Source organism: Corapipo altera, unplaced genomic scaffold, assembly GCF_003945725.1.
Source record: "Corapipo altera isolate COAL_440 unplaced genomic scaffold, ASM394572v1 0, whole genome shotgun sequence".
In the NCBI taxonomy this organism is placed as follows: domain Eukaryota; kingdom Metazoa; phylum Chordata; class Aves; order Passeriformes; family Pipridae; genus Corapipo; species Corapipo altera.
This window is the reverse complement of record NW_020884872.1, coordinates 30049366-30077344: the sequence shown is the minus strand read 5'-3', so window position 1 is coordinate 30077344 and position 27979 is coordinate 30049366. Positions and strand designations below refer to the sequence as shown.

The 27979-nt window shown below is 41.9% G+C and overlaps 1 protein-coding gene across 2 annotated transcripts in view; it reads left to right on the top strand.

Annotated features, from left to right (window-relative positions):
* Nucleotides 1-27979, top strand: part of NPAS2 (neuronal PAS domain protein 2) — a 104138-nt gene that overhangs the window by 69958 nt on the left and 6201 nt on the right. The window contains exons 8-18 of one of the 2 annotated variants that reach the window (XM_027641684.1): nucleotides 7494-7612; nucleotides 9973-10055; nucleotides 10958-11064; nucleotides 12233-12380; nucleotides 12920-13001; nucleotides 13696-13837; nucleotides 14561-14667; nucleotides 14839-14931; nucleotides 20697-20843; nucleotides 26718-26912; nucleotides 27890-27974. In XM_027641684.1, the coding sequence (XP_027497485.1) occupies nucleotides 7494-7612; nucleotides 9973-10055; nucleotides 10958-11064; nucleotides 12233-12380; nucleotides 12920-13001; nucleotides 13696-13837; nucleotides 14561-14667; nucleotides 14839-14931; nucleotides 20697-20843; nucleotides 26718-26912; nucleotides 27890-27974 (1308 nt within the window). Of the gene's footprint in view, nucleotides 1-7493; nucleotides 7613-9972; nucleotides 10056-10957; nucleotides 11065-12232; nucleotides 12381-12919; nucleotides 13002-13695; nucleotides 13838-14560; nucleotides 14668-14838; nucleotides 14932-20696; nucleotides 20844-26717; nucleotides 27298-27889; nucleotides 27975-27979 lie in introns of those variants that run through there. The other variant, XM_027641678.1, reaches the window with a different exon arrangement.

The window sequence follows — 27979 nt, the reverse complement described above, 5'->3', positions numbered from 1 at the left end:
CTCCTGGCTCCCTTGCCATCTGACTTTAGTTTTGCCAGTTCAGTGCAGAGCCTGATGAAAATACTTGCTTCACCAGTGTGTCCGCAGCACTGCTCCCCCTAGACTGGGAGTTGTCCCTGTGGCTGCCTCTGTGTTGTCCCTCCCTTAGCTCCTAATCCAGCCACAAAACCACCTCTCAGCAAAGGTGGAAGCAAAGGCACCAGACTCATGATGTAGCAGCAGTAAACTCTCTTTGCTTGGGAGCCGATAACCCTGGGCCAAGGACAGAGCAAGCAGCCAGAAAAGGGTGCAAACCTCCGAGGCAGTTGTCAATGGATCCACTGGGCTCCTTGCATCAGCCAGATGCACCTGAGCAAGACATGGAAGACGTCAGCTCAAGCGAGGACCATATGAATGCAGCCGTGCATTGGGCAGCTTTCCAGCCCCAGGGCTGGAGGCAAGCACCTCTTGATACAGGGGCTTTGGCACAGGAACCTATGGTACAGGCACCTTTGAGCATCTGGTGGGTGCACTGGTGGGCTGGGTTCCTACCCCTGCTTGGCCCACACACACCCAAGGATGTCCCACTGTCAGGCACTATCTCACCCAGCCCATGCACCTCAGGGGTGTCACCTGCTGGACCTGACAGCAATTGCCCTCTTCTTCCTCCTGTTAAATAAATACCCATTCTCCAGTCACCCCTCCTCCTGGTGTGAGCCAAGTGGGTGAGAAAGACAGTGGTGGGAAGGGTGGTAGGAGAGACATAGCACTCGGGGCAGCACTTGTCCTATGTGCACAGGATCAGCTGGCCCCAAATCCTGCTTTTTGGAGGTGTTTGTGAAGGAAGGAGGCTAAGCTAAAGATAAGAAAAGAGTTAGCTGGGGGAGAATGAAGGAAATTGCAAATTAAGATTAATTAGCAGGAGACATTCCTTATGAATGTATTCAAGAATGTTTTTCCCTATAGCTTTTCAGAGCAGTGGAAGTGTGAGCATGTTTTTACACATGGGAGACTGATACAGAATGTTCTCTAAACACAAATCTCTGCTGTTCCTTTTTAGCCGCCCAATGCCAAATCCCGCCTTTGTTTTCAATGGTTTGCTGAGCATACTCTGAGTCCACCCTGCCTGCATGTTCCTGCTGCAGGGACACCAGAGCCTCTGTGGCCAGGGAACTTCTTTTATCCCTGGGCAGGCTGTATCCCATCAGGATACTTAGCTATTCCATTGTCATTAATGTAGGGGTTGTGGCAGTAACAGCCGTAGCAAATCTTTCACCTTTCCTTCTCACTTAACCTTTGCTAATGTTTTTAAGAACTGTAGGTCCTCTTTTGCCCTATTTAACAGAAATGTCACTAGCTTTATTCCACTTCCACATAACCTTTTATGTAACCTCCCTTGAATTATCATCTTCTTTGGCTCATTATATTATTGTTCATTGCTCATATAGTGGTGATGCTTGGGGGAAGGGGGTCATGCTCATGGGTTCCCAGTCACCTTTCCCCCTCCTTCCTCCCTCATACCTTCTCCTTTAATCACATTGTGACTTATGGCTGAGAACATCATATAGGGATGGGTTTGAATGGATTAATTTGAAGGACTGAGGCTTAGAAAGCCAGTTAGGGGCTTAGCTGCTCTCACTAACTTTAATGGGAGCTCTGGGGCTTTAAAGGCCATTGTACTAAGATGCCAAAGATAATTTTTTTCATGCTGAACTAGAACAAATACCTGATATCTGCCAAGGTGACTTGTTACCAGATTTGCTGTCAGGGAGCCAGAGCACACACAGCCTAGATCGAACTCATGCTACTCCCACAGAGGAGCAGTCACTGGCATCTTCCCTGGTCCTAGAAGAACCAGAGACTTGCATGTAGAGACCCTAGAAATTGCCCAGGAAAGTTCACATAGTTCACAGCATGTTTTCAGTCTTTCAGAAGATCACTATTCCCAGAGCTTCAGGGCTCATCTATAGGTGGGGGCTAGAGGAGCTGCACAGTCCAGTGCCAGGGTCAGCAAGAAGGTCCGCACTTGGCCTAGTCCTGGGGAAGCTGTACTCTGTAACCCCTGCCGCAGAACACCAGGGATGTGACACGAGCTGCCTGCACGAATGAATCCCCCTTGAATTAGCTGTGCCCAAGTGAGAGCAGCCGACCAGCGAAACAGCAATGCGAGCTGAGCAGAGTGACTGCATGAGTCACTGGCTGTGCTAAATCAAATACAAGAGATTTGATTTTCCATTTGGGAGGATTATATAATCATCATTAATTAAGCTTCAATGAGAAAAGCAGGACTGTAACCTGATGTGAAGATTCAGTAGTCCCTTGAGAAGAGAGGAGGTGGCCCATGGGCCAGTGGAGTTCCTTCTTGCTTCTGTGAGAAATGCCTGCTTGCTCTCAGATCATAGGAGTTGCTTTTGTTTTATTTGCAAATAGAAACTCTTTCCAATATTTTTATATATTTCAGGTACTGGTTCTGTAGCCTACATTTTAACAAGAGATATGAATGTATGCAAACATCTGAGGAGCCAAGTGCCATCACTGTACCTACTGACTAGTAGTACCTGATAAGGGAGAGAGTGGTATCAGCATCACCAATGAATAATGCAGTGGCTCATATCCAGTTTTGCCTCAGGGCTGAGGGGGAAGGCAAGTAAAAAAGATAACCCTTCCCAAAAATCCAAGGAAGTGCTTAGCTTCCAGTATAAAATGTCAAATTTAGTGAGAATAAATTTTACAAAGCCGCTTAATAGCTTACTCTGATAAGAAATGATAAGACAGGCTGGATTTATCCCTCCTGTGAAAATTGTTTATACGTTTGTAAACAGACAAAGATCTTTCATAATTATATATCCAAATATTGGCATTGGTATCCTATTTCTGAGGTGACATACTTGCTTCAAAACTCCTGAAAGGGACAAAGACGGAGTCCTTCCTTTCAAAGAGTTCACTAATACAAAAAAGGACCACCAGCATCTTTAAAGTGATGTATCTGTCCTTTCATCCAAAATGCCTGAAGTTTTTCTCTTGAAGGAGGAGATAACCATTATGTAAAAAAGGTTCCTAATAAGTAATATAATAAAATATTCTAGTGGAATTTAAAATTGTGCATTTTTGTTCCCAGTTACATGGAAACTCAAGAAGTATCTGGTACTGAATGCTAATAATAGCAGATACTCTACTGTGAGCTGATATCTCTCTCAGATATAAGAATAAACATCAAGATAATTATTATGCTGAGGAGAAAAGAAGTCTTTTAATTCCCAGAACAATTAATTCAATCTGAATTCCTTTTTAAAAGAAATAAACAGATTTATACAGGAGAGACATTGATCTTGAGCCCTCAAAGTATGTGCAGAAACATCTAAAACAAGAATAGCTCAATCCAAAATGAATGTTTTGATCAGAACCAACAGCTGCCTATTTGCTATTTTATATCATAGAAGCTGCAACTAACAATATGCAGCATTCATGCTAGGGTCTCTATGGGTGTTTAAGAAAAAGACACCATTCCTGTCCTAAAGAATTTACTTGGGATTCATATCAACACACGATGGCAAGGGGAGAAACAGGAGGAGGAAAGTGGAGAGAGGAGATCAAAGTAGACAGGTGAGGTATGGACACTGTCACTGTTACTCATCCAAAGCTACTGTGGGCAGTCTGGCTTGCCACCAGCACTTTAGATTTCTTCATTATATATATTAATTGATGGATATTCTGTTTATATGTGGTCTGAATTTATTTATATGAAACAATCTTGATTTTATTCTGGTCTGTTTGGCTTGTATTTTTTGAAATCACTGTTGAGTTTGTTTGATAGTCACTAAAACTGGTTCTTCAAAGATTAACATCTACTGACAAAATAGGAAGGAGGGATTTCTTCTTTTAAATAGCATAAATGGGAGGCTTGCTATCTTGGGAAGATTATGTTTTACACATTCTATGTTAAAATAAGATGACCAAGCAACTGACTGCTGCACCATTATTAACTGAATAAAGTGGCATGTGGTGTTTTCTAAAAATGTTTTCGTTCATTTCAGGTGGCATGATTTGTATCCCTAAGGATAAAAATCTTTTTGTCTGTGCTAGTTAAGGGTTTGGTTCCTTGTATATATTATTTATTTTTAACGTTCTGTCCTCAGTGTCCTGGTCTTTGAAAACAAAACAAAACAGCAACAATTAAAAACAAATTATATAGGCATATCAGCTTCTTTCTATCTTACGAGATATTTGTGGGTATTTAATACTCCTATGAAAGATTCTGTGGTAGCTGTAGGAGCAGCGGGTGTGATAGGTAATGGCAAAAACTATTAAAATTCATGCTAAGGAGCATCAGCTGACTGATATATTTGAGACAACTTTTTCACCTTTTTGATAATGTATTTAGCTTTGTCACGCTACCTACTTATTCCCTATTCAAGATATTTTCTCCAGATTATTTAATTGTGAAACACATATGCCCTCATTTACCCAAGCCAACCTGTTTATAGCCAGTTTAACATCTTCATCAGGCATCTTCTGAGGGAAGCACTCCAAGCCCTGTATTGGACTTAAAAATGTTAATATCATCATAGCCTCAGGCTTGATCCTGTATTTTTCACTCCACTCTTCTTCTGTGGTACTCTCAGAAAGTTTGCTACTGAACTTTGCTATCTCAAGATGTTGTGTTTCTTTTAAAGAGACTTGGAGAATTATAAAGTATAATTTTTCAGAAGGCATGCTTAAAAGTTTTATATTTTTATTATGATATTATTTTATTATTGTTAGTTATCAATATATTAATGTTATAATATTCGTTACTAATATTTTATTATTATTAGGATTATAATTTTTTAATTATTGCAATTATCTTTTTTTTTAACTACACTTCAAAACTTATCAACAAAAAAAAGTTGAAATTTGCTGACCAACTGCAAAAGCAGAGCAAAACAGGCTGTGCAGATAGAGCTGAGGAAAGAACAGATACAAAAAAAATAATCAGAAGCAAATGTGAATGGGTTTTTTTCTTTCAGTTATTGTAGTTGTCATTTTCAGATGGAGATGTACTTTGCAAGGTGGTGGCTACCTGCCTGCATCATTGAGGCTTTTAATGCTCTGGGCTTTGTCAAAGGCAGCTGAGTATGGAGATGGCACAGGAGCTGTTCAAACACAGGATGACTTCCAACCAGGCCAGCTCTGTCTCATCTCCTTGGGCTTATTAATTCACTCCTGCTTAAGTTCACCGTTCTCAAAAGTTGTGATGAAATCTGAAATTCACTACCTACCTGTCCTACACCATAATTATTACCCTTTTAGTACTACATTTACCTGTTGGAAATATAATCCTGTTTTTTAAATGCCACAGTCAAGGATGTATTCTGCTTGTCTCAGGCTCATGGCTGTTTACATCCAACAGCTGACATTAAAAAGTTATCTGCTCTCTTTGGTGACTTAGTTTTCACTCAGTCTCCGCTTTCTCCTACAGCTGGTGTCATTTGGAAGCCCATGGTTTGCTAACTAGTTTAATTTATCATACCTGTGCTTCAGAGGCTGAATGTGCTTATCTTATTTTTATATTTAAGAGCCCAGCCTGCAAGCATTTGGTACTGAACTTGGCTGTTACAGAGAGAAACAGCCCCCTTGACTTCAGATGTGACAACATCCTACATAGTAAGCTTGGAAGTAACTTTTTACAATGCCCATAGTGTGGGTTTATAGCATTCCCATTCCTTATTAAAGAGGACTGACTACAGAAATGAACAGACTTGCACAAAATGATAATATCAGAGATGGACCAATAGCTCTTTACTCAGGCTTCTCCTGTTTCCTGCAGCTCCTAACTCTTCCTTTTATCCACCCCTTGTATTAATAATCCCATAGAAGTTCACATATGTACACATAACCCCAGGATCAAAATGGGAATACATATTCCTAGGAAGTCCCCAGAGCAAGTGTGCTTTGCTGGTGAAAAGAGGAGAATTTTTTCCATATTTTTTATCTCAATATCCAGTCGGCCATGCCCTCCAGACTCAACTACAAGAGAGGGCTATAATCTCTGTGCATGTTCACATCTGTGCTGTCTTCTCAGATGAGGAATCTTTCTTTCCCTTTTTGGTGCACTATATGTTGTGCACACAGTGGTCTAAACCAGTTAATCATAGGTGTGAATTCCCCTTAGAGTACTTATTTTTCATCTCCTACCCTGTTATCCTTGTTACCAGTAATGTATCAATATTCCAAGGCTTTTAATAGGTTGAACTGGGTTCCAAAAACAAATGTGATAAATTGAGACTTCTTCCATCTCTACAGTTTATGCTAGTGAACTAAAGCCCAGTGCAGAAGCACCTCAGGATAAAAATTGCTATTTATATCCTCCCCAGATAGCTACAAAACTCTTCAGTTTCACAGTAATGCTTTGTCCTGTGCAGAAGAGACAAACTGTAGGAAACTTCATAAAGTTGGATAAAGGGGCCTAATAGTAAGGAAAGATAATTTCATATTAGCATTAATTCCTATTAGCATTAGATTAGCTTACATTGGTGAACTCTGGTTGCTAGATAGGACCTTCTCTGCCCCCATGGGAGATAGTTGGCTGAGCAGGGCAAGAGCCAGTTCCCATTGCAGCTTGGCACACACTTTTCTTTCACAGCTGTGGGAGTGGGATTACCATCTCTAAACAGCTTGAACTTGGAGGAAGAATTTGCTTTTTGTCATTCTAACATGGGACTGTGGGCTGGCTTAAGGCAACACTTTCTTTTGGCAGCACATCTCTGTGGCAGGAGGTGCTAGTGGCTCTCAAAGCAACACAAGAGCCATGCAGTCATGAAATACACAAATAAAAAAACATACACAAAGTGTGTAGCCACATCACGTCCACCTTTTCCTTCCACCCATTGTCTCAGGAGACAGCAGGCCACCTACAGACTTGCCAAATATGCCCATCTCTGGAAGCCATGCACAGGGTCCCTTTTTGTCTTCTTTAAAACAAGTAGAACTTGAGCACGCTGGGGACAGTTCTTCTTAGATGCAGGAGGGGAAGGCACTCTTCAGCAGCCAAGAATCACAAGCAGCCTCTTACTAGCTCGATGAAGCCTTGCTGGCTGTGGGCCCTAGTGTTTTGCCACTGATGACTTGATGAACTCTCTTCAAGCTACCTCCCTTGCCAGTGCATTTTTTCACTGCCTTGTAGAAGTTACGGTGCTAGGCATGCTGCAGCATATATTTTTTTCTTGTGAGTGGTGAAAAAGAGCAGTTGGATGGATGGAGTTTCTTTCCAGAAAACTGCTTTGTGCTCTGTAATAAGGTTTGGCCTTATTTTTATTAGGATTAACCTGTAAAATTCATACTTGAAGTTAAGCTCTGATGTCTTTCTGACTAACATGACTGACTTGGATTTAAATATATGCATATCAGCTTTAAAAGCTTTTAGAACACTTCTCTGAATAAAAATAGTATTAGTAGGCTTCAAGCGTGCAAAATATTCAGGGAGAGAAAATCTTATATGAGGCATGATTCCGGGTCCCATTTTTTCCCCTACCTAGTGCCTAACTCCACTTGCAATGGCTTTGACGAGGCTGTCCCGAGGGCTTACAGAACGTCCCTGGGAAAGCAGATCTGCTTCGTTGCGACTGTTCGTTTGGCAACACCTCAGTTTTTAAAGGTAAGTCCGTGCCCTCGGTCCCATTCATTTCAGAACTTCTCATAACACTTTCAGATGAGGTGACATAGAAGGTTCTTAGTTTTGCTAATTGAATGGATTACAGATATCACATTTCATGCATAAAAATCCAGTGAAGCGGATTATCAGTGCAAGCCAGGATCTGTGGAAGCAGTGTCACTTCTGCCCCTATCACATGGTAAATGGAACCCCTCCTTGCATTAGGAATTACAAAGTCACTTTGAAATTGGGTTCTTCCTTGCTGCTTTCTGTTCCTGCAATGGGACAATGTACAGGTGGCCACCAACACTGTCATTTGTGCCCTCAGTGTCTTTGGTGGACTGCTGCTAGTTTCCCTCCTCCCAAATCCTGGTAGTAAGATACATGATTGTGGTTATAAGGATAGACAATCCAACCTTGTGCCTGAGACTGCTGTTCCCTAATTGACAGCTGTGAACTACTGCATCAGATGCCCCATCCTCAGGGGTTAAGAGATTTTTTTAATGTAATTTGGACCTGACCAATATGAAATCACTGCTTCCTTGGCCTGGCTCCGTTACTGCTCTTGGACTTGCAGGGCACTCTTGACTGATTCATGGCCCTGGCAGGCAAGTAGAGTCCTTTCTGGGTAAGTGAGGACACTTCCCATAAATCTTAACCACAGTAATCATAGTAAGAGTAGGGTTGGAGTTAAGGTACGCTGGGAAACCTAAAAGCAAATTCCCTTGTCTTTGGGTAGCTAACACCTCAAAATAAACAGGGAAACTAAATGAGCTGCACATGGCAATGAGCTGCATGGTACTAGGGAGGAAGCAGCTGCTGAACAGCCCAGAAAAGCTTTTAACTGCCACAAAGTCCTAAACACTCATCTCTTCGGTTCTCCTGGGTGACTCACTTAACCCTCAGTCTTCCTCCTCTAAAAAGAAGGTAAAAATGTTTATGTGACTGGCTAAGGAAGGCAGAATCAGCAATTTGGTTGCACACAGCAATGTTTGTATGTTGCACCTTGAATTTTAGTGTATGTTCTTGGCATCAGCATGGATTTTGGCCTAAATTGGAAAGAGGGGTAGAGAGGAATTTAAAGTGTTCATGAAGCCTTTTGCCTCTGCACAGCCAGAGACTTTAAACAACTTTGTCAGCATTGATATGTATGAAAGACATGCTTGATGACAGTGCACCTCAACTTGTCCTCTGGTCCCAAGAGGGTTTAAAACATCAGTGGTCTGAAAGTCTTCTCTCCCCAAGAAGGACAACAGAGAGAGAAGCAGCAATGGAGATGATGAGAGAGTGTCACTGAGCCCACAGCACAGGAGAATGTGCCATCAGGGAGCTGGGGAATAGCAGCATTGGGAGCTAGTGGACAGGCTGTCCTTATCAGTGATGATGGAGACCTTCCTGCAGGAGAGACATGAAGGACACAGTAACCCTGGATGCCACCAAATCTGGAGCGCTGACGCTGGCAAGACCCAACCCAGTTGCTCCTCTTCTAGTGGGAGAGGAGAGGTTGGCAGAGGAGAGCCATGAGCGGGAGGCAAGTTGGCCTTGCAGGTTGGTTGCAAGTGGGACATGCAACCAGCCCTGGACCATGCACAGGTGTGCACCATGGTGCCATCCTTCCCTCTGCTTCCCACCTCTCCACAACAAATAATCACTGCCTCCTGATCCTCATCCCTCTGGGGCAAGGATGTCCTGCCTCACAGACAGCCCTGTACCCTGCCTCCTGTAATTCACTCATTAGTTATCAGTCTTGTGAGCACTGAGGGCTGCTGTGAGTCTTCAGAGCCAGCTTCTTCACTGCAGCAGTGAAGTACATTGCAAAACTGCTGCCTCTTACCTGCCTGACAGGTCCCATGCAGGCTGGCTGCATGGAAAGGCATTTACTCCTCTGCAGCTATTGAGTGAGGAGTATTCCCCTTCCTCAAATAGAGCTCTGGGGGAAGATGTCCAAAAGGACCAGGCAAGCGTGGTGGGTATCTTTAGTAACATAAGGAAAGTGAAGCAAGACATGACAAACTCTAGTGGGATCAGGCATAGGCTGGATGCTGGAAAAGGGCATTGCTCCTTGGGGCTGTGGACAGCGCAGCCATTACACCGCAGGCACTGCTTCAAAGCCATAAAAGTTTTGGCACCCTGAGGCAGTGTCTCAGCTCTTAAGTTCATGTGCATCACCAGTTCTTCTCCCCAGCTCCTGCAAAAATGTTGGCATTGCTAAATACAATAGATCTCTCTCTGGAATTGCCAGAAAATAGGTGAATCCTCTGTTTTCTCCTTTTATGCACCATGTGTTTATAGCTAACAAAAGCTAGATGAAGCAGAGGGCTGAAGCTGCAACTCTCAGTAAGTCAGTTTTCTCCATTGGACAGGAGATGTGCATTGTGGAAGAACATCTAGAGGAATTCACATCAAGACACAGTCTGGAGTGGAAATTTTTGTTCCTGGATCACAGGTTGGTGACAAGAAAAGCTGGTTGTGTTTGGTGCTTGTGTACTGCTATTTCGTAAGTACAATTATCTCAAATAATGTTCCATTTCACATCTAAATCTCCTGAACAGGAGGGCTGCACTGAAATTCCTGCAAAAGTTTACTATTTTACATTTATTTTTGCATTTATTTTTAATGGGCTTTTAAAACAAAAGTACTCCGTTTGTCAGGCCAAATTTCTGATTAGCTTGTTCTTCTTTCCTTTAAAATTATCAACAGACCAAAGTCGGTCGCATTGCAAAATTATCTAATTATTATACAGCTGCAGAAATCCTTCTTTCCAAATCCAATCATTGATTGTGTGTGTGCAATTCCCACCGAGTTATGGAGTGAAAGTCTGTGCTGGCCTGAGGCATCTGTGCTGGCAAAGGTACAAAGCAAGTGCTTCAACACACCACAGATAAGCTCTCCAGGCACCCAGAGGGAAGCAGCACAGACAATTTCCCCTCCTATCCCTCTAGTCCCAGCAAATGGTAGTTTCCTTTCACCTCGCTATGCATTTTCCCCTGCAAGGACTGCAGGAGCTGCCGCAGACCCCCTGACCAAGGAACAGCCAGGGAATGGCTCCTCACCACAGGTTCCTGTGTGAAGGTCCCTGAGAAGCTGAATTGCTTTCCATAGCCACATTTTCCCTGGAAAAAAGGGGTTGTCATAGCCTTGTCCTGGTTGGATGGTGCTGCCAGTACTGCTGTGCCCAGCTGGCCATCCCAGGCACAAGGTGGGGGAAAGTCAGGATCCAGTCCCCTGGGATGAACAACTGTACACTGATGAGTGAAAGCAGATCTGGGCTTTTTGCATATCCATGTCAACATGCAGAACTGCTTGTTTTATGATTTATGAACTCACTTATGTTGTGCCTAACCACAGAGCACCGCCAATTATAGGATACTTGCCTTTTGAAGTGCTGGGTACTTCTGGCTACGATTATTACCACATAGATGACCTGGAGCTGCTAGCAAGGTGCCATGAACACTGTAAGTATCTCATGGCCCAGGTTCCTGGGAAGTCACTGGGACACCTCTTTTCAGTGGAATGTTGTTGCAGTTAAACTTGGAAGGGGAAGTTTGACTCTTACCTCAGCCTGTATATCTTAGAAGAGTTGTAGCAGGTTGGAGGCCCTGCAGCTGATTGGCATCTGGGACAAACTTACCAAGCTTTGGAAAATACAGTTTTACCTTCTGTATCCCCAAATGTAGTCAACAAGCCTGACTGAATGGATAAAATGTGCTAGATTAGATCCCCGTTAGTGAAGACTATGCAGGAATAGTTCAAGAAATTCTTGTAGATTATTTCCCCTAATGTTGTTCACTGTGTATTTGGGATTACCTGTGATTATTTAAATAGAGTCTGTTAAAGTTTAATTGGAAAACTCTTTAAGTAAAGAAAATGAGGCAATGCTTTTCAAATATTTGCTTACAGAACTGGCTGTAGCATCTCAGCTTACCACTTCTGCCTGTTCTGGAAGTATGCTGTCAACAGTAGTTTTTATATGTTGACATTGAAAATATAGAAAGGCTAAAAATGGGGGTGCTTGGGAACCCTTTGAAATCACCAGGGAAAAAACGCAGAGGTGAATTTTTTTGGTGAATCTTTCAAACCTTCAATACATCTGTATTTACTGTAGTTTGAATTCTTGTTGGTCTAAAAACTTCCTTTCAGTTCCTTTTGTTGTCTTTGCACAGTGTTATCTCTTATGCTCACTTCATTCTAAGTCCATCTGCACACAATACTCATCTTTACAAGCATTTTTATTCTGTATTTTCTGCTTTAGAATTTAAGATGATCACTCTTAGAAATTAATCCCAGATGCCTAATTAAGCAGTATGTGACCAGTACATAAAGCAGGGTAAGGTCTCTGTTTAAATTGTAGCAGACACTAATGCATTAGTGTCCAAACTTAAGGTTAATAGTACTGTGTAGGAATGTACCATTTAAAGTGTCAGAAGAAGATACCTGCTCATCTTTGTGATTTTTGCTCTATCATAAGGCTGAGGGAGCACTTACTCAAAATTGGTGCTTAGACTCCTGTCTGCCTTGGGAATTGATGGGGAGACACAGATATTTTTGTGACTTTTATGCACATTTCATGTCATTTTCACATGGGAAATTGTGTTACAAGCTGTGTGTGTTTTCTGCCAACAGTGATGCAGTTCGGCAAGGGGAAGTCGTGCTGCTATCGGTTTCTGACCAAAGGACAGCAGTGGATCTGGCTCCAGACCCATTACTATATCACCTACCACCAGTGGAACTCCAAGCCAGAGTTCATTGTGTGCACACACATGGTGGTAAGGTATGGAAATAATATCAACCAGCAGGGACATAAAGGGCAGTAAGATAAGGGCATCCTCATGTCTGCCAACATTTTCTCCTAAAAACATAATGTCTTTTAATTAAGAAAAAGTTAAACCTGAATTCTCTGAAGGAAATACGTTAATTATAGAAAAATTGTCAGACTAAATCTTAGTAAATAAAATAGAGAATAGACAGATCCCTTAAATATTCACTTCCTCTAATCCTTATGTTGTTTTTAAAGAGCTGTGTGGAAGCTTTCCAGTGAAGTCATAAAGAAGTTGTAGGATGTGAACTTGACCTTTATATATTCTTCCTTAATATGCTTCTTGACTTCAAGAAGATAGGAATAGACCAAAACCTGAAAATTAAAACAGTTTCTCAAATGTTATTCAGTAGCATTTGACTTAAATGATTTTTCAGCTGTTCATTTAACCTGTAAAATGGTACAGTAATTTAATGTTCCTCTACTTTCTTAAAGCACATTTAATGAAACATAAGAATTCCATGTTGATACATAGAATTATATTTTCCATTCAGTTATGCAGATGTTCGGGTGGAGAGGAGACAGGAGATGGGCTTGGAAGAAGTGTCCTCAGAGGTTGTGTCCTCAGCACTTAAGGTACAACGAGAAAAGCTTTTTTTCCTGAATTTATGTAGTAATCACAACTCGTTCCTATGTTAATGTCACCGGAGACTCCAGCATTGTCTTTCTGGGTGGATTCACTCAACTTCAGAATTCATTGCTCACTTGAATAATTTTAACGCAAATTGGGTTATGAATATGAAAGGATAAACCTGGAGATCAGTAACAGCCAGAAATAAAGTAGAACATGGGCAGGGGCAGTGTGAGATATCTCCACTTTTCCTTGGCAAAATACTACAGTTTAAAGATGAATTTGGACAAGTTCTGGCAATCAGCCCTCTTGGCTATATCTCAGTGATCTGATGAGGGAACACAGCAAAGTTCCTTCTCAATGCATGGCTGAGTGTCTCACAGAGGTTGCAGTTGCTGTCACATGCAACTGAACACGAAAGATTCAGGAAAACATCTGAAGGCTCAAAATGAGTATGGCATAGCTTGCTATTTATTTCTAACTCAGTGACAGTTGTTTGTAAAATGCATTACTAAGATGCTATTTGGAAGAGACATTGACGCCTGTGTCTGGGTCTTCTGCTGGTCTACCTGGGATTAGTTCTGCTCAAGTCATTTTAGGCCTGCCAAAGAACTGGTGTGCAACCATTACTAAATGCATTTCAAAATGCTTTAACCTTGACAGATGCAATAGCTATTCCCTTTTTCTGGTTTGTTTTAGGACAATGGTGCCAGCTTGGATCCTGAACAGCACTTTAATGCACTTGATGTTGGTGCCTCAATCCTCAGCGCCAGTCGGACACCCTCAGTATCATCTAGGAGCTCACCAAAATCTTCCCACACACCCAAGTCAGACCCAGCATGTGAGTGGCATTCCTGGGTTACTGCATTATTTTTAATTTAGCCAAGTTACAGAATGTGTGCCTATATACCACAGCTGATAATTTAACAGTTATTTATGAGTTATCAGTGATATGCACTGACAATGAAGTGCATAATCTGAAATGGTAACATACAAGAGGGAAGGTTCTAGTGCAGCCACCTAAGTGCTGGGAAATGAGTAGTGGGATTAGCAGTGAGACCTGCTGCTTCAATCTGTTACAAAAATGAGGACTTCTGTCTTCAGATTTGAGGGCATAAGTATGAACAATATGAGACCTCTCTAGACTTACATGAGTAATAACGGCCTGTGGGTGATTCTTTTCTGGCCAAGATTCAGGACCTTCAGTGTTGACTTGGGTATACTCTTTCTGCTCCCTGGTCTGGAAGAAAAGCCAATGAGTTAACTTAAATTTGCAGTTATTTGGCCCATATAAAGGGAGTTCCAGCTGTTTTAGAACAGTTCCTGGGTCCTTTTGCTCTGTTCGTTGGAGCACAAAATCATAATCTGTCTCATTTACTTTTATCTTTGCCAAGACCCTCCTTATCAGTTTAATTTTACTGCCATTTAAGTCAACAAGAACAGCCTTGACTCCCACTGAAATTTAGTGAGGCTGTAATAATTTCTACCTAGGTCTTGTCATAATAACCACTTCAAAGAGGGTTGATTTCCAGCGTGTGAGAACTCACCAGTACTTTTCTTGCAGCTACACCAACAAAGCTGATTGCAGAGTCTAACACTCCCTTGCCAAGAACACCAAGTGCGCAGCAGGATCTATCTCTGCATAGACTCAGTCAACCTACTGCTCTTCAGGTAACTTCCCAAGGAATGATAGAAATAGGCAGAGGGTATACAGCATGTGCCACATAGGCAGCTTAGCAATTAAAAATTACTTACACAAAAGCCATGGCATTAGAAGAAACCTAAAATTTAAAGGAGCCAAACTTATAAATAAAGTTTTGGTTTGTTTTGTTTTTAATCTAGGTTTCTTTGCCTTCTCAGCCTCCATGTGAGCTTCTCCCACAGCAGTTGCTGCCTCAAGCAACTCTGCAAAATCAGCCTGCACCTCTGGCACAGGTTAGTTGGGGATTTGGAAGTGGAATAGGTCACTTGCTTATCTCCTGATATTTTCTCATTTTGGGGCTTTTAGGTTACCTCTCTAGGAACTAAAATCCCCAAATCCACCAGCTCTCAAACATGTAAAATATTGTGGGAAAGTGATCTGAGTTGTACACTTGCGTGTTTAAACATATAACTGCGTGCAGGTGTTCAGAAGCCCAGGTGCATGTAGATTCAGGTGCACACATACATCTATTTCACAGGAGGACAAAAAACAGATGGAAAAAGAGTTTTCAACTTTGCTTTTACAGAACCAGGTCCCATCAAGATCAAAACTACAATGAGAATTAAAACTAAAAACTAAAAAAGACACGCAGTCCTCCTAAAAACACCTATTTGGCTGTGCTGATGCAGAACTAACAAGCAGTAAAGGATACACAAGTTCAACGACACCCATTTTGTGAGTGTGCCAGTAATGGTGAGGACGCTGCTGGAGATGAAGTTCAAATTCCTTCAGTCTATTAATCCATATCTCAAAAGTGGTTGATTGCCCAAAAAGTCACCTCAATATTTCATTTGCAAAGGATATTGAAGCAAATTTGAGTACCATGTTCTCCACACATTGTTTTTCTCCTGTGGTGCTGCTGTGATGGTATACCCCATCGTTCTCTGATTTTAGGAATGGCAGAGTATTCCTGGACCTAGACTGCTTCTACCACTGGCACCCTGTACTCCCTCACAAGATCCCAGAGTTTCTTCCTGTAGCATATAAAACATATAAAGTCCTGAGGATCCTGGCTTTAAAATAACAAATTCTCATTTATCTTCTATGTTTAATATTCTTTTCACGACTCCATACTAGCATGCAGCAAAGAAACGGCATATCAATTATCTGCTCTGAGCATTCATTTTCTTTTACAGATACTTCTCTCCGTTATTCATTAATGCACTTTCAAACATCAATTAGTTTATGTGTTATAAACCTGCATGTGAATTGTTTGACTTTTTTCTAACCCTCCTTTCTTCCTCATCAAAGCTCTTTGTGAAAAGAAGCTTTCCAGTCGTTTACCAAGACATTCACTGACCTGTTTCTTCCCTGTAAAATGCTCTTACTGGCACACCAGCTCCATTTCTTTTCTGCCAAATTGGAGCACCATCCGGTCACTGGTTAAGCCTCTTTGGGCCAGCTAAATCTTGGTGAAAGGAAGAGGGCTGACTCAAGTCTGCCTACACAGGCAGCCCTCTGGCAGCCTTCTTTTCAATTGTCAGCAAAGTCACAGCAGTGCTCCTGGCGAAGCTCAAAATGAAGCTTGATGTGGAGTAGGGAAATAACACCAGGGCATTGCAGCTCAGGTTGCTAATGCTCACACTCCATAGTGATAATCCTGCGAAAAGTACCAAATCTCCACACGCTTGGGTGATTTTCATAAACTATCATGAAAATTATGAGAGTACTCTGTACTTCACACTTTAAAATAATTAACATGTCAGCCTGCAGCAAGATAATTCATTATTTAAAAGACAAGGTGCCTGCAGCACTAGACGAGTGAGGGACGAAATGCAGGTACACGTGCTTCTCGCCGTGAACATTTCCTCGGCTTCCTAGTTGACCATTTCACAGCAGTTTAAACACCTCAACGGGCTCATTGCCTGTAGAAGTAGCATGGCCAGGTGCCCCACTGCCAGCCCACAAGGAGGAGCTGTGCAGGTTGCTCCCTGATGCCTTTCTGCCTCTTGCCTTTAGCTAAGGGTGACTCATGGCAGGAGCTGAAAGGCAGCATGCCCAGCCTGGCCACACAGGGAGCCAGGTGTCCTTGCAGCTAACATTTGACTGCAGAGTGGCAGCAGCGAGGACAAAGATTTTAAGTGGCCACAACTGCATTTGCAGCAAGCAGCTAGCTGCTGCCTCAGCCAACATCTGCTTGGACTTTGATTAGTTTTATTTTGAGCAAAGGCTGTGATGGTTTTGTCTCCAATGAAATGCCATTTTAGCTTCTGCCTTGCTTGTGTGAATGAACAGACAGCACAGTGCTAGATGTCACCTGAATGTGAATGGTTTACTTTAAACCAAGTGTTCCCTATTAGAATATCTGTTTGTTTGCCTTTCTCATTGTCATAAATTAAAATCCCCTACAACACAGCGGATGTTGATGACTGAATAATAATTAACACTAATAATCCATTTGGGATTGAGCAGGTGTTATTCAGATGACAGAAAGAACGAACAAGTTGTTCAGTGAGCTGCAAAACTAATGAAACCCAGTTTCCCAGGGGTTGCGCCTTGCAAGGCTGGTGCATGGAGCCAGCCTTTCTGGCAGGAGGAAGGGACAAGTGGATCCCTCTCTCACTTACTTAGCTAAAGGTTTCATGAAGTCTGGTATTTTCGACACTATAGCAACTCTGTTGCATGTCTCTGGCAAGAAATATGGCTCATCTCCTGGGCCAGAAGAATTGAAAGAAAGTTGGAAGGTAGGCAGAAAAGAAAGATTTAAAGGAAACTGAGCTAAAACCCAAATAGGGTCTCTTTTCTTTACCCAGCTACCTATTGTCATGAAACTTGTGGGAACAGAATGTCTTTGAGGTGTCCATCTTCTTGTTCATCACATCTGAAATGAGGGACCATCCTGACAGACACTGGGGCCATAGTTCCTCTTCCCTGGCTGCAGTTCCCCAGCACCTAGAGAGAGGGAGTAACCCTGGCAGCCTGGGGTGGCACCCAGTGGAGAGAAACACCTCTCCTCGGGCATGGTCCAGCTGGTATCTTTCAGATGCCCATGCTGGAGGAGAGGAGTCACAGCCCAGAAGTGCCAGTCCCTTTCCCAAGCCTGTACAGCCTGTCTGGACCATCAGCAGCATGAGTGCATCAAGCCCATTCCTATCAGAACATCTGCCAATAGGATCCCAAATGCATGGCTTGCTTTCTTTTTTTTTTCTAAGAAATCACACTAAAATTACTGCTGTGGCTTTTGGTTGGTGGGTTTTTTGGTTTTTTTTTCTGCATTAACAAACCTTGATTAAACTGTTGCAATTATAGACATCTCAGAGGTTTAGTCTTCCATGTTTGACTTTATCTGGAAAGATGGCATTTCTCTGTGTATTACATGCACTTTTCTGAGGATTCTGTGAACATATGTAAATACCTAAGTGAGACGAAGAGCAACTTCATCTGATGCCAATGGCAGAATTAAAGCTGGGCAGTGTTTTCTGTGGAACATTTTGAGTTAAGCTCTTTTAATTTATTATACAATTACAGATTCTTTCCTTAATTAGTAGAGTGGTTAATGATCATGAGATAAACACTCTCTGGTGCAGGTCAATTGCTGTTAGTGTCTGATTGTACAAAAACAGTAGAAGCTCTGTAAGCACAAGGGGTCATGGCTAGAGTTATCAACAATTTGGGGGTTGGAGTGGGAAAGGGAAAAAAGCAAAAGAGAAAGTTCCTTGTCTTCTTCTGTAATGGCTTTCACTCCAGTATACCAGCTAATTGTTGTTGTTAAGTGTATTAATACAAAAAGCATGTGAAAAAGAGAACAAAAAGACCGTATAAGATGAATATGCTAAATATAAGAACCTGACCCCAAAAATGAAGGAATAATAATTTAAAATCAACAGCAATATATTCTTGTGTGCAACTTTGCAAAGCAAATTCAAATTTAAAGTAAGGCCTGGAAATGGATTTCGTTTCTTGTTGAAGTATAAAATGATTATAAAATTACCTGTTACAAAATTCCTCAATGTTTATCAATTGAAGAAAATCAGGTTCCTTTCCCAAAGTGTCTTTAAGGAGTTTGCACATTAATGAAAAGACTGTCATCAGCAAGCCAGGCAGTTAAAATGAAGTTGTTGGCTGCAACTGTTTTTAATTCCTTTCTGATAAGTATCCTTTTAAAAAATTGTGAGTAGTCAGTCCTCTCTAAAAGAGTTCATATAGAGATAATTAGATTATGAGACCTGTCTTTTTAAAAAATCCTTCTGTACAGACCCAGGTTAAAGCAGCAATTAGCTGCATCTCATCTAAGCAAGTCATTGCTACATAGCATCATTCCACTCCTAAAATCAGAGTACCTGGGACTTTTCAGAAACATGGGGTCGGGCTGCAACAAGCAGCACCAGATGCCCCTTTTAGTCACTTGTCCTTATTCCCAAACATCTGAAATTTTGCCTCAACCATTCCTTGGGTTAATACTTTATACATAGACTAGAGAGACCTTGCTATGGCTTCTCCCCTTTAACTCCAATTAGAAGTAACATAAACTTCCCTTTGTGAGCTTTGACACTGTTTTTCTGCCCTGGGAGAGGACTGGGTTGCACATGATGGCACTGCTGTTTGAAGGCAAAAGCATCGTGAATCACAGCACAGGCCCAGGGCTGGACGTGAAACTCACCTCCACCTTGACACCTCACAGATGGTGTGGTAAAGCTACCCTCTGCCTAGTAAATAGAAGTAAACTCTCTGAAATTCTCATTCTTTCTCTCCTAAGGGCCATTTACTTGGAGATTTCAGCTTTGCTAGGGGGAATATAAAGGTACTTTCACATATTTTACTGGTTTAAGGCAAAGTAGTTAGCTGATACAAATCTGACCCGTCATATTTAGATTTCTCTCAGTAGCCAAAAATTTCATTTAACTGTATAGTGTTGCTATCGCCAAAGTACTCCTTAATTCCCATCTTGTTTCCATTTTTGTTTTCCTATTAAAAAGCCAGAAACAGTATAAGCCAATGCACAGTGGAGCAGAAAGGTTCCAGCAGCATGCATCAGTTCACCAACTAGCACAGAGACAGTGGAACAACTACAGGAACAGGGCACCATTTTCAAGTCACATCAAAATTATTATATTTCTTTTGCGTGGACACTCCCAGCATCACATGTTTTCAGATAGATTTTGGATATCTTGATTATGGAAAAGCTTACAGATTTTTTGAAGTTGTTCTTTTTTATTTTTTCAAAGACTGTTTTTTTTCTTTTGGAATATAAGCTCATGCAAAGCAATTATTCCAAAGCCTCTTAAGGTTATAATTAACTTTGGTGAACTTTGAATTATACCTGAAAACACCAAATAAAACTAGGAATTTATTGCTGTGTTAGTCCCCTGCACAGTTCTTGAATAATTCCAGTTTGTGCCAGGTATTGCTGCTATTGGGAGTTCCACTTTCTTCTTGACCTTGATTAGTGATGTCTATTTTATACTGTTACTTAGAACAGCCTTTCTCCCACTGAGCTGAGCTATTCATTTTACATCACATATAAAAATAACTTAATGAGTATTTCTTGTACCTTGAGTACTACTCAGCTGTACAAATGTAGAAAATGCTTATTGTGGTCTGTTGTGTGATGCCTTACTAAGTCATCAACAGAATAAACCATTGAAGAACTACTATTTCTGTGCAGAAAAAGAAAAGCATTAGTGAAACACATCTGGAATAAACAGTTATGCCAAACTAAGGGCTCCAGACTACAAGCTAATAAAAATAATGCACTAACTTGCCATCCAGTTAAGATGCTCTTGATATTTTAAAGTAACATACTCTCGAAAGCAGTTCTTGTAACAGAACAGGGTCAGTTGTAAGCAGATCATTCTAACTGAGGCAATATAATATATGTGCATAAAATTGAAAATAGACAAGATTTATCTCTGCCTAGATGTTAGTATATCACAAACATTTTTTTTATTCTGTGGCTGTGCTTTACAATCAAGAAACCAATACCTTCATAGAGAACAGTGTTCTGTTGAGGCCTGTTTGTGTTATAATGACTGATTTTTCCCCCTTTTTTTTCTTTCAGTTCTCAGCACAGTTCAGCATGTTCCAGACAATCAAGGACCAACTAGAGCAGCGGACACGGATCCTTCAGGCCAACATCCGGTGGCAGCAGGAGGAGCTCCAGAAGATACAGGAGCAGCTCTGCCTGGTCCAAGACTCCAGCGTACAGGTGGGTAACTGCTGGAAGGGGCAGAGTCAATCATCCTCTCTCACGTGGCCATTGATACAGTTGGCAACTTATAATTGCTCCAGAGTCCAGGAAATCTGGACAAGTGGAAACCAGCTCATCTGAATGAGGATGTTGCCCTCTGAAAGCCTCTTGAATAACCTATGTCAAGAAAGATTTAAGAGCTCTCTGGAAGAAGAGAAGGAAGAAATACCTCAACCATAAAAGGAGGAGAATAATTTGGGTCACTTACAGTAGCATTTTATTACTTTATCTACTGAGTCTTCAGACCGAGCAGCTGTAGTAGAAAAATGTTCAGTTTCAGACTTGCCAGTGATTGTGTCTCTGATTCATTAGCTTCCATCCAGTCACTGCTTGCTTCATGTTGACATCACTTATGCTCAGTATCTTCCCTGTCCAGCTATTCCTCCAAATAGTGTTCATCTCTTACAGTCACTCCCTGTTTTCCTGACCCAGCCTGGCTCAGATAGAGAGCACAAGAGATTAATTTCCTTGTCATGTTAAAACCTCTGAACCTCTGCTGATGTTCATTTGTTCACACCTGGGAGATGTTGGAATTTGTTCTTCACTGGACCACCTTAAGCCTTTAGGGCAAATATGACTGAGGCTGCTCTTCTTCTGGCTTTGATACCTCCTACACAGAGCTAGAATTCTCTAGTACAGTATCTGCTTTTTACTACCCCTTATGTCTACCAAACCTCAGAAATAATAGCAAATGCAGTTTAGTATATCACAGATTTCCCTTAACAACAAATAGACAAATCATGCAGTTCTATGGAAGTTTTCTGAATGTGGGGTGATTACTGCTATGTTCCTCATAATTTAACTATAAATGCCAGATTAAATGACCCTTGTTAGAAATGTTGCATTGGGGACCCTCTGTGAGTATTATACTAGCAAGATTATTCTATAAGACAAGCTCTGTCACAGAAACAAACGTCTCAAAGAACATTTTAAGCACAGGATGAAAACCTGGGAACTACTGAAGTCAGCAGGAATTTTGCTTGTGACTTCCACACAGAAATAGACTCTCACCCATCATCAGCATCTGTGAAATGCAGTTTCACATATTAAAACAAATTGGGACTGTATGTTTAGGCAATTAAGGGATCCGTGAAGCCAAATTAGAAACCTTGTCACCTAAGTTGCTGCATGTGCACTGTTGTAAGACGGTGCAACTGTGGGTCCCAAACCCAGGATTCCCTGTTCCTGGTGCCATATAAGCATATAGGTAGACCAGGTTTAGCTTCAGTGCATTTCTTCTATTGATTCTCTATTGACTTTGATTAATGGGAAGGGAAAGTCTCTCTGCAATTAAGTGGCCTTCAGTTCAGAATTATGTCATATGTCTGAAAGCTGTTATTGCTATTATGAGTATCAAGAGATGTGATATTCTCACTTCCTCTCTTTTTAATTGGGTGACAACCATTACTGTCTCCTAGTGAAGTCTTCAATAGTCATATACTCTCTTTTTTTCTGTATAACTGAGGCAAAAGTAGAAGATTAGAGCACATCCTTATATGCAGGAAACAGATTTTATTTTTAGAAAACTGTCTCCTATATGCACTAGGGGTCATTTAACAACCCAAAGACCATGGGACAGATTATCAGATGTGCTCAGAGGAAGCTCAAGCAGAGAGAAGAGGAGGCACAGTGGGTAAATGGTGGGTAGTTCTGTCCTGCCCACCCCATACCAATTTGTTGCTCTGAGTTGATACCATTTTGGTGATCCCCTCTCTCATGAAGACTGTTGGACCAAGTATTTTCAGACCATTGCAAGTTCTCTGGTGTCAGTACCAACCATTTCCCAGCTTACTGCAGACGCAGAAGTGAGAGGCAGGGAGAACAGAAGGCAGCTTGGAAATGCAGGGGCTGCATATCTGCCTGAAGGGGCAGTGCTGGATGGGGAGGGTCATCCTCTGTGTTTTAGGTGCCTTGTGGTCTCCTTAGAGCAAACAAATAAGGCAATGAGATGTGAGCAGTCACACTGACTTCTGGCCGGGCCTTTTTCTTCTCCCACTTTCTCTAAGTAAAAAAACAAAAAACATACAAAGAAATTACTGTGCTGTTGCAGGGATAGATTGAGACCAGGAATTAGTTTTGTTTTACTTGCCTATTACTTTGTGATTTCAAAGAAAGCCTTATACTTCTGCATGCAGCTCTTTTGTGACTCATAAGCAGCAAGGAGTAAACTGTTAAATCAGAAATTCAACCATGTGCTTTGCCACACAGATTTCATCATTCAGGGAGCTGGATGTCTGCAGACATTGATCTGTGTCTATTATCAGAGCTACAAAGCATAGTAGCAAACAGGTGAGCGTTACTATCAAGCACGTTTCTGGTCTCTTTAATACTCTGTGAAGAAGAGCTGTGAGCATGGGGGAGTGCTGAAGGCTGTCTGAAAAGGGGGAAGTGTTCCCTGCTTTTCCCTCATTAGCTGATTTATTAGCATATCATCCCCACCGGTTCATTCCATTCCTCACAGAAGTGTATAGGTAGCTCTGTGGAGAATTAAGCTCGATTTTCATTTCCTTCAAAGATCTTCAAAACTGCAGTACAGCAGTCCACCAGGAAATGCTTTCCCAGATGGACAGATGTTAAGCACGGTAGTCTGCATTAGAAACTATTTGCAAGAGCCTTGTGCAGTGAAAGATTAAACCATTGGGAGGGTTACAGGCCCTGAATAAAGGTGTTCAAAACCCCATTAAATCCTTGTTACTGCTTTTCCTGACAAACGGGACAAGAGCAGCAAGAGTAACCTCAGAAGTCTGAAGGATGCTGTGTCTGCTCCAGAACTGAACAGTCTAGCTAATGATTTGTAGATAGGGAGGAAGGCAGAAGGGCTGAGCCTCACCAGCTTGCAAGAACTACAGTCGAAACTATCCACAGCTACCTGTCATTTGCAAATCGGGCTCCCTTCGAAGTCAGTGAATCTCAGCTTCCCAGTGCTGTGCTTCTCATCTTTACATATTTTACATAAAGAGTCTTGATGCCTGTAATGATGAGCCCAAAAGCTATAATCCCCTGATTATCCAAACGACAGGTAAAGTCAAAGAGATGTCTTCCTCATGATTCTTGTCAGTGTGATTCACCCATTAGCTGTAGGGACCATCTGTCCTGGAATGAAGGGGCAGCAGTGTCAGAGGGTCTCTCCCTTCCCTCGCTACTTTGCTATGTATGTTAACAATCTGGCCAATTAAAAAATATTTGTAAGATGCTTCACTGACCTTGCAGTCTACAAAATCACCAACAAGACATGTCATTAGCAGCAGTACAGTTAGGAGGCTGCTAATTTATCTACTTAGACTGGGAAAGAATTCATTTTTTATTAGGAGGTTTCTGCTCTTATTTAAAGCTGCCATATTTCAATGTTTCAGGGGAATTCAGGCAGGACTATCATAAAAGAGGCACATTATGAAAAAACACCATTAGGTTTTGTACAAATTAAGCTTTTAGGTTTAACTAGCAGGTAGGAATTCCACACTTTGATCCTCTCTCAGATTAACTCTTGTTTTGATAAGGCATCTTGAGTCTTCAGTTCTGCAGGGACACAGTCACCATTGCTTCCTGCTCTGAGCTTAATTTTTTCCAGGTCATTTATATTCAGAGGGTAACAGTGCTGCTTTGGCCATTATAGTGGCAACAGAGAGTCCCTAGGTATGAACCACTCGGAGCCCTCTCAAGGTAGGAACACGTGAACAAATGAAATGGGTTTACTGGGATAAACTTGATTCTAAACTTATAATGCGTTAGCTGCCAACCATTTACTGTGCACATTCCTACCCAGTGGCAAACTCTGGTAATTGCAAAGTAGGTTACTCTGCTTTCGAGGATAAGCTCCTTGGCCTTCATCTTGAAGTGAGGCATGCACACAGGGAGGCCCCTGCTAAGTAAGTAGTTTGCTGCAAGTTCACAGCCTGCTTGACATTCACCTTGATAGATGTTGACTTTATATTGGGTGAACTTAGTATTTTTCTGGTGCTGTGTGCCACAAAGAGGGAAGACACTAAACTAATCCTCCTAAAGGGCTTAATTTGCAGTGATCTGTCCAGTACCACTGGGCTCACAGTCCCTCTGACATTTTTGAAATGCACTACTTGCTTCACCTGTTCTGAATTTTATATCAAATTCTTTATATCAAATTTTATATCAGTGGTGACCAGTTTCATTGCTAGAGCTAATCAAGTGCCTTCGTTTACTAAACATGTCTAAAGCTTAGCTTCTATGTACAGAAAATAAACAAGAAAATGAATTTTCATCATTTCTGTCTTTGATTTATTCATAATAAGACCTATTTACTTGGCAGAACTTGTGAGACCATCTGTCTTTCTGATATGTAATGGCTCCAAACTCAGTGAATAGTGTTTTTTAAAAGAAAACACTCGGAGCTAGTTTCAGACCTGCTTTGAGCAGCCTCAGCTCTGTCACTTGACCCATTTATTTCTATCAGACATCTCTGAGATGTGGTTAGCCTACAGCACCTGAAACAAGCTGTTGCTTTTCCTTAATTGCCCCCTCCCCCCCCCTGCTGATTAATGTAAGTTTGTACCTTTTTTGTGAGTAAAATCTTGGCACACAGAAATTCATTAAAAATTTATCATATTTAAATAAAAATTGTGTTTTAAAAGCTAGATAAATAAGTACAAACATGATGGATCAAGCCACACTTACGCAGAGAAAAGCAGTGCATTGTGCCTTTAGAGAAAGGTATGGGCTTTTTCCAAGAAAAATTAGGGGGGACATGATAGTTTAGGGAATTGTTAATATAGCAATAAGCTGCAGAAAGGTGTACTAATTACTGGGTGTACCTCAGACATACTGCTACGCATGAGACTGATGGATGAATAATGAAGAGAGTAATTGTGATTCTCATTTCATTTAAAACCTAAGTAACTCCACTTAAATTAATGGAGTTCCATGAACGTAACAGTTGCATGGAATCAAAGTCAGCTCCAAAAATGACTTCAACTGCATGGGACATGTATCTCCATACAGTCCTTGGTGGCAGGAGGCTAGGTTTAAAATACTGCAAAGAGGGCTCGTAGCATTAATAATGCGTAGTTTTAAAAGATTATTTTTTCCTCTTTGCAGTTATAATAAAAGAAATAGCCTCTAGAAAAGCAAAAATTCCCAAGTCCTATAACTTTTAAAGAAGAAAGCCTCATCTTGCAATGCAGGAAAAAAGAGAACATCATTTACAGAAACTCTAACAGAGGAAGGGCTAGCTCTTTTGCACAAGTCCAATGCATGGCACAGTTAGGAAGAACACCAGGCGACAGTTACCTGATGGGAAATCAGATAAATGACAGCGACTGTCTGTTTACACATCCTCTCAGTGATAAGGACACAGCCATTCAGCATGGAGAGCTCTGGCCTGACTGTGGCCTCATTAAAAACATTTGAAGACTCAGCTGGATGTCAGGTGTTGAATTTCCAGAGACAAATTCAAAAGCAGTCCTGTCTGAAAGGCAGGCAGATTATTGTTGAAAGGAAAAAGAAAAGGACTGAAAAGACATGGAGTTACTCTCTTCTCTTTGGTCTGGATGCCCCAGAACACAGTGAATGTACTGGGAACTGCTCTTATGAGGGCTGTGCCTGCCCCATGGAGAGAGAACTTTTACCTTCAGGATGCATTTCACTAGTAATGGGTGCACTTGCAGAACAAGAAATGAAGAAACTAGACAGCAAAACCGCTAATGTAGGAATGAGAGGCGATTTCCAACTAACAGTAAATGCATAATGAATCCAGAAATGTGCTAACTTTATTTTATAATATATTTCTGGATTTAATTCTGTCACTTTCATTATTCAAGACAGCTGGGCTATGTAAAAAAACCCTCCCCTCTTCTTTTCCAGATGTTCTTACAGCAGCCAACAGTGTCCCTGAGCTTTAGCAATACTCAGCAGCTGGACCCACAACAGCTACAGCAGAGGTCAGAGGCCATTTCTCAGCAGCAGCTTGTACCCAGTCCTCAACTCCAAGGGCAAATCACATCTTCACAAACAACAAACCAGCAGGCACTGAGAGAAGCAAGCGTGATACTGAGCCAGGTAATAATTTCTTTGAATAGAGAAGTGTTTAGGTGGAAAGAAGACACCAAGCTGTTATTAAGCAAGGAAGTAAAATCATGTCAATCCTGTAAGTATATGCCTTTGCCTTCCCTTCCTCATTCTTCTCTATAAGGGAGTCTATATAAAGGGTCTCCCTATAGCATTTACTTTAGCTTAAATCTCTTTTTTAAGACCTCATCCGGGAGGGTTACTTGAGCAGCTGTTTCAACTCGAAAACAGAAAAGGTGTGAGTGACTTAATTGTTCTTTGAGTGATCCTGAAAGAAACCAGGGAACTGCTAGCTTCCAGTCCCCAAGTGGACTGGAAACTAGCAGTAGTGGTGCCAGCAGTGAGACCTCACAGAATACTTGCTCCCCAAGTCCAGTCGGACGCAACTAACGCAACAAAGCCTGTGTCTGGTGTGATTCTATTAAAATAAAGAGTGTATCTGTATTGTAAATACAGATTTCGGTGGGCAGAAAGCAATGCACAGGAAGTTCCACCTGAATGTGGGGAAGAACTTCTTTACTGTGAGGGTGACTGAACACTGGAACAGGTTGTCCAGAGGCATTGTGGAGTCTCCCTCATGGAGATATTCAAGAACCGTCTGGATGCAGTCCTGTGCCATGTGCTCTGGGATGCTTGAGCAGGGAGGTTGGACCAGGTAACCCACTGTGGTCCCTTCCAACCTGACCCATTCTGTGATTCTGTGAAATAGGGAAAAAAAAAAAAAACAAAACGCACAATTTTTAGCTTTAATAAGGTTTGTTCCCATCATGGCCCTTGGCGGCAGCTCCTCACACCTAACTTTGCTCCTGTCTTCACTGGGGGGTCACTTGGGCATTGCTTTCCCAGCGCCGCCGGGCGCGGGGCAGCAGCGGGTGTCACAGGCGTATCGCGACAGCAGCCGGGTGGCGGCATCGCCGCCAGGTGCCATTGCTGGCGTTTGGCTCTCTCACCCTCCTGTCCTCCTCCAGGGCCCGAAGGCAGCGCGGAGCTCGGAGCTGGCGCCGGGCGGCCGCGCCCCCCCCCCCGCCCCGCCCCCGCCCTTCGCCGCAGCCCCCCCG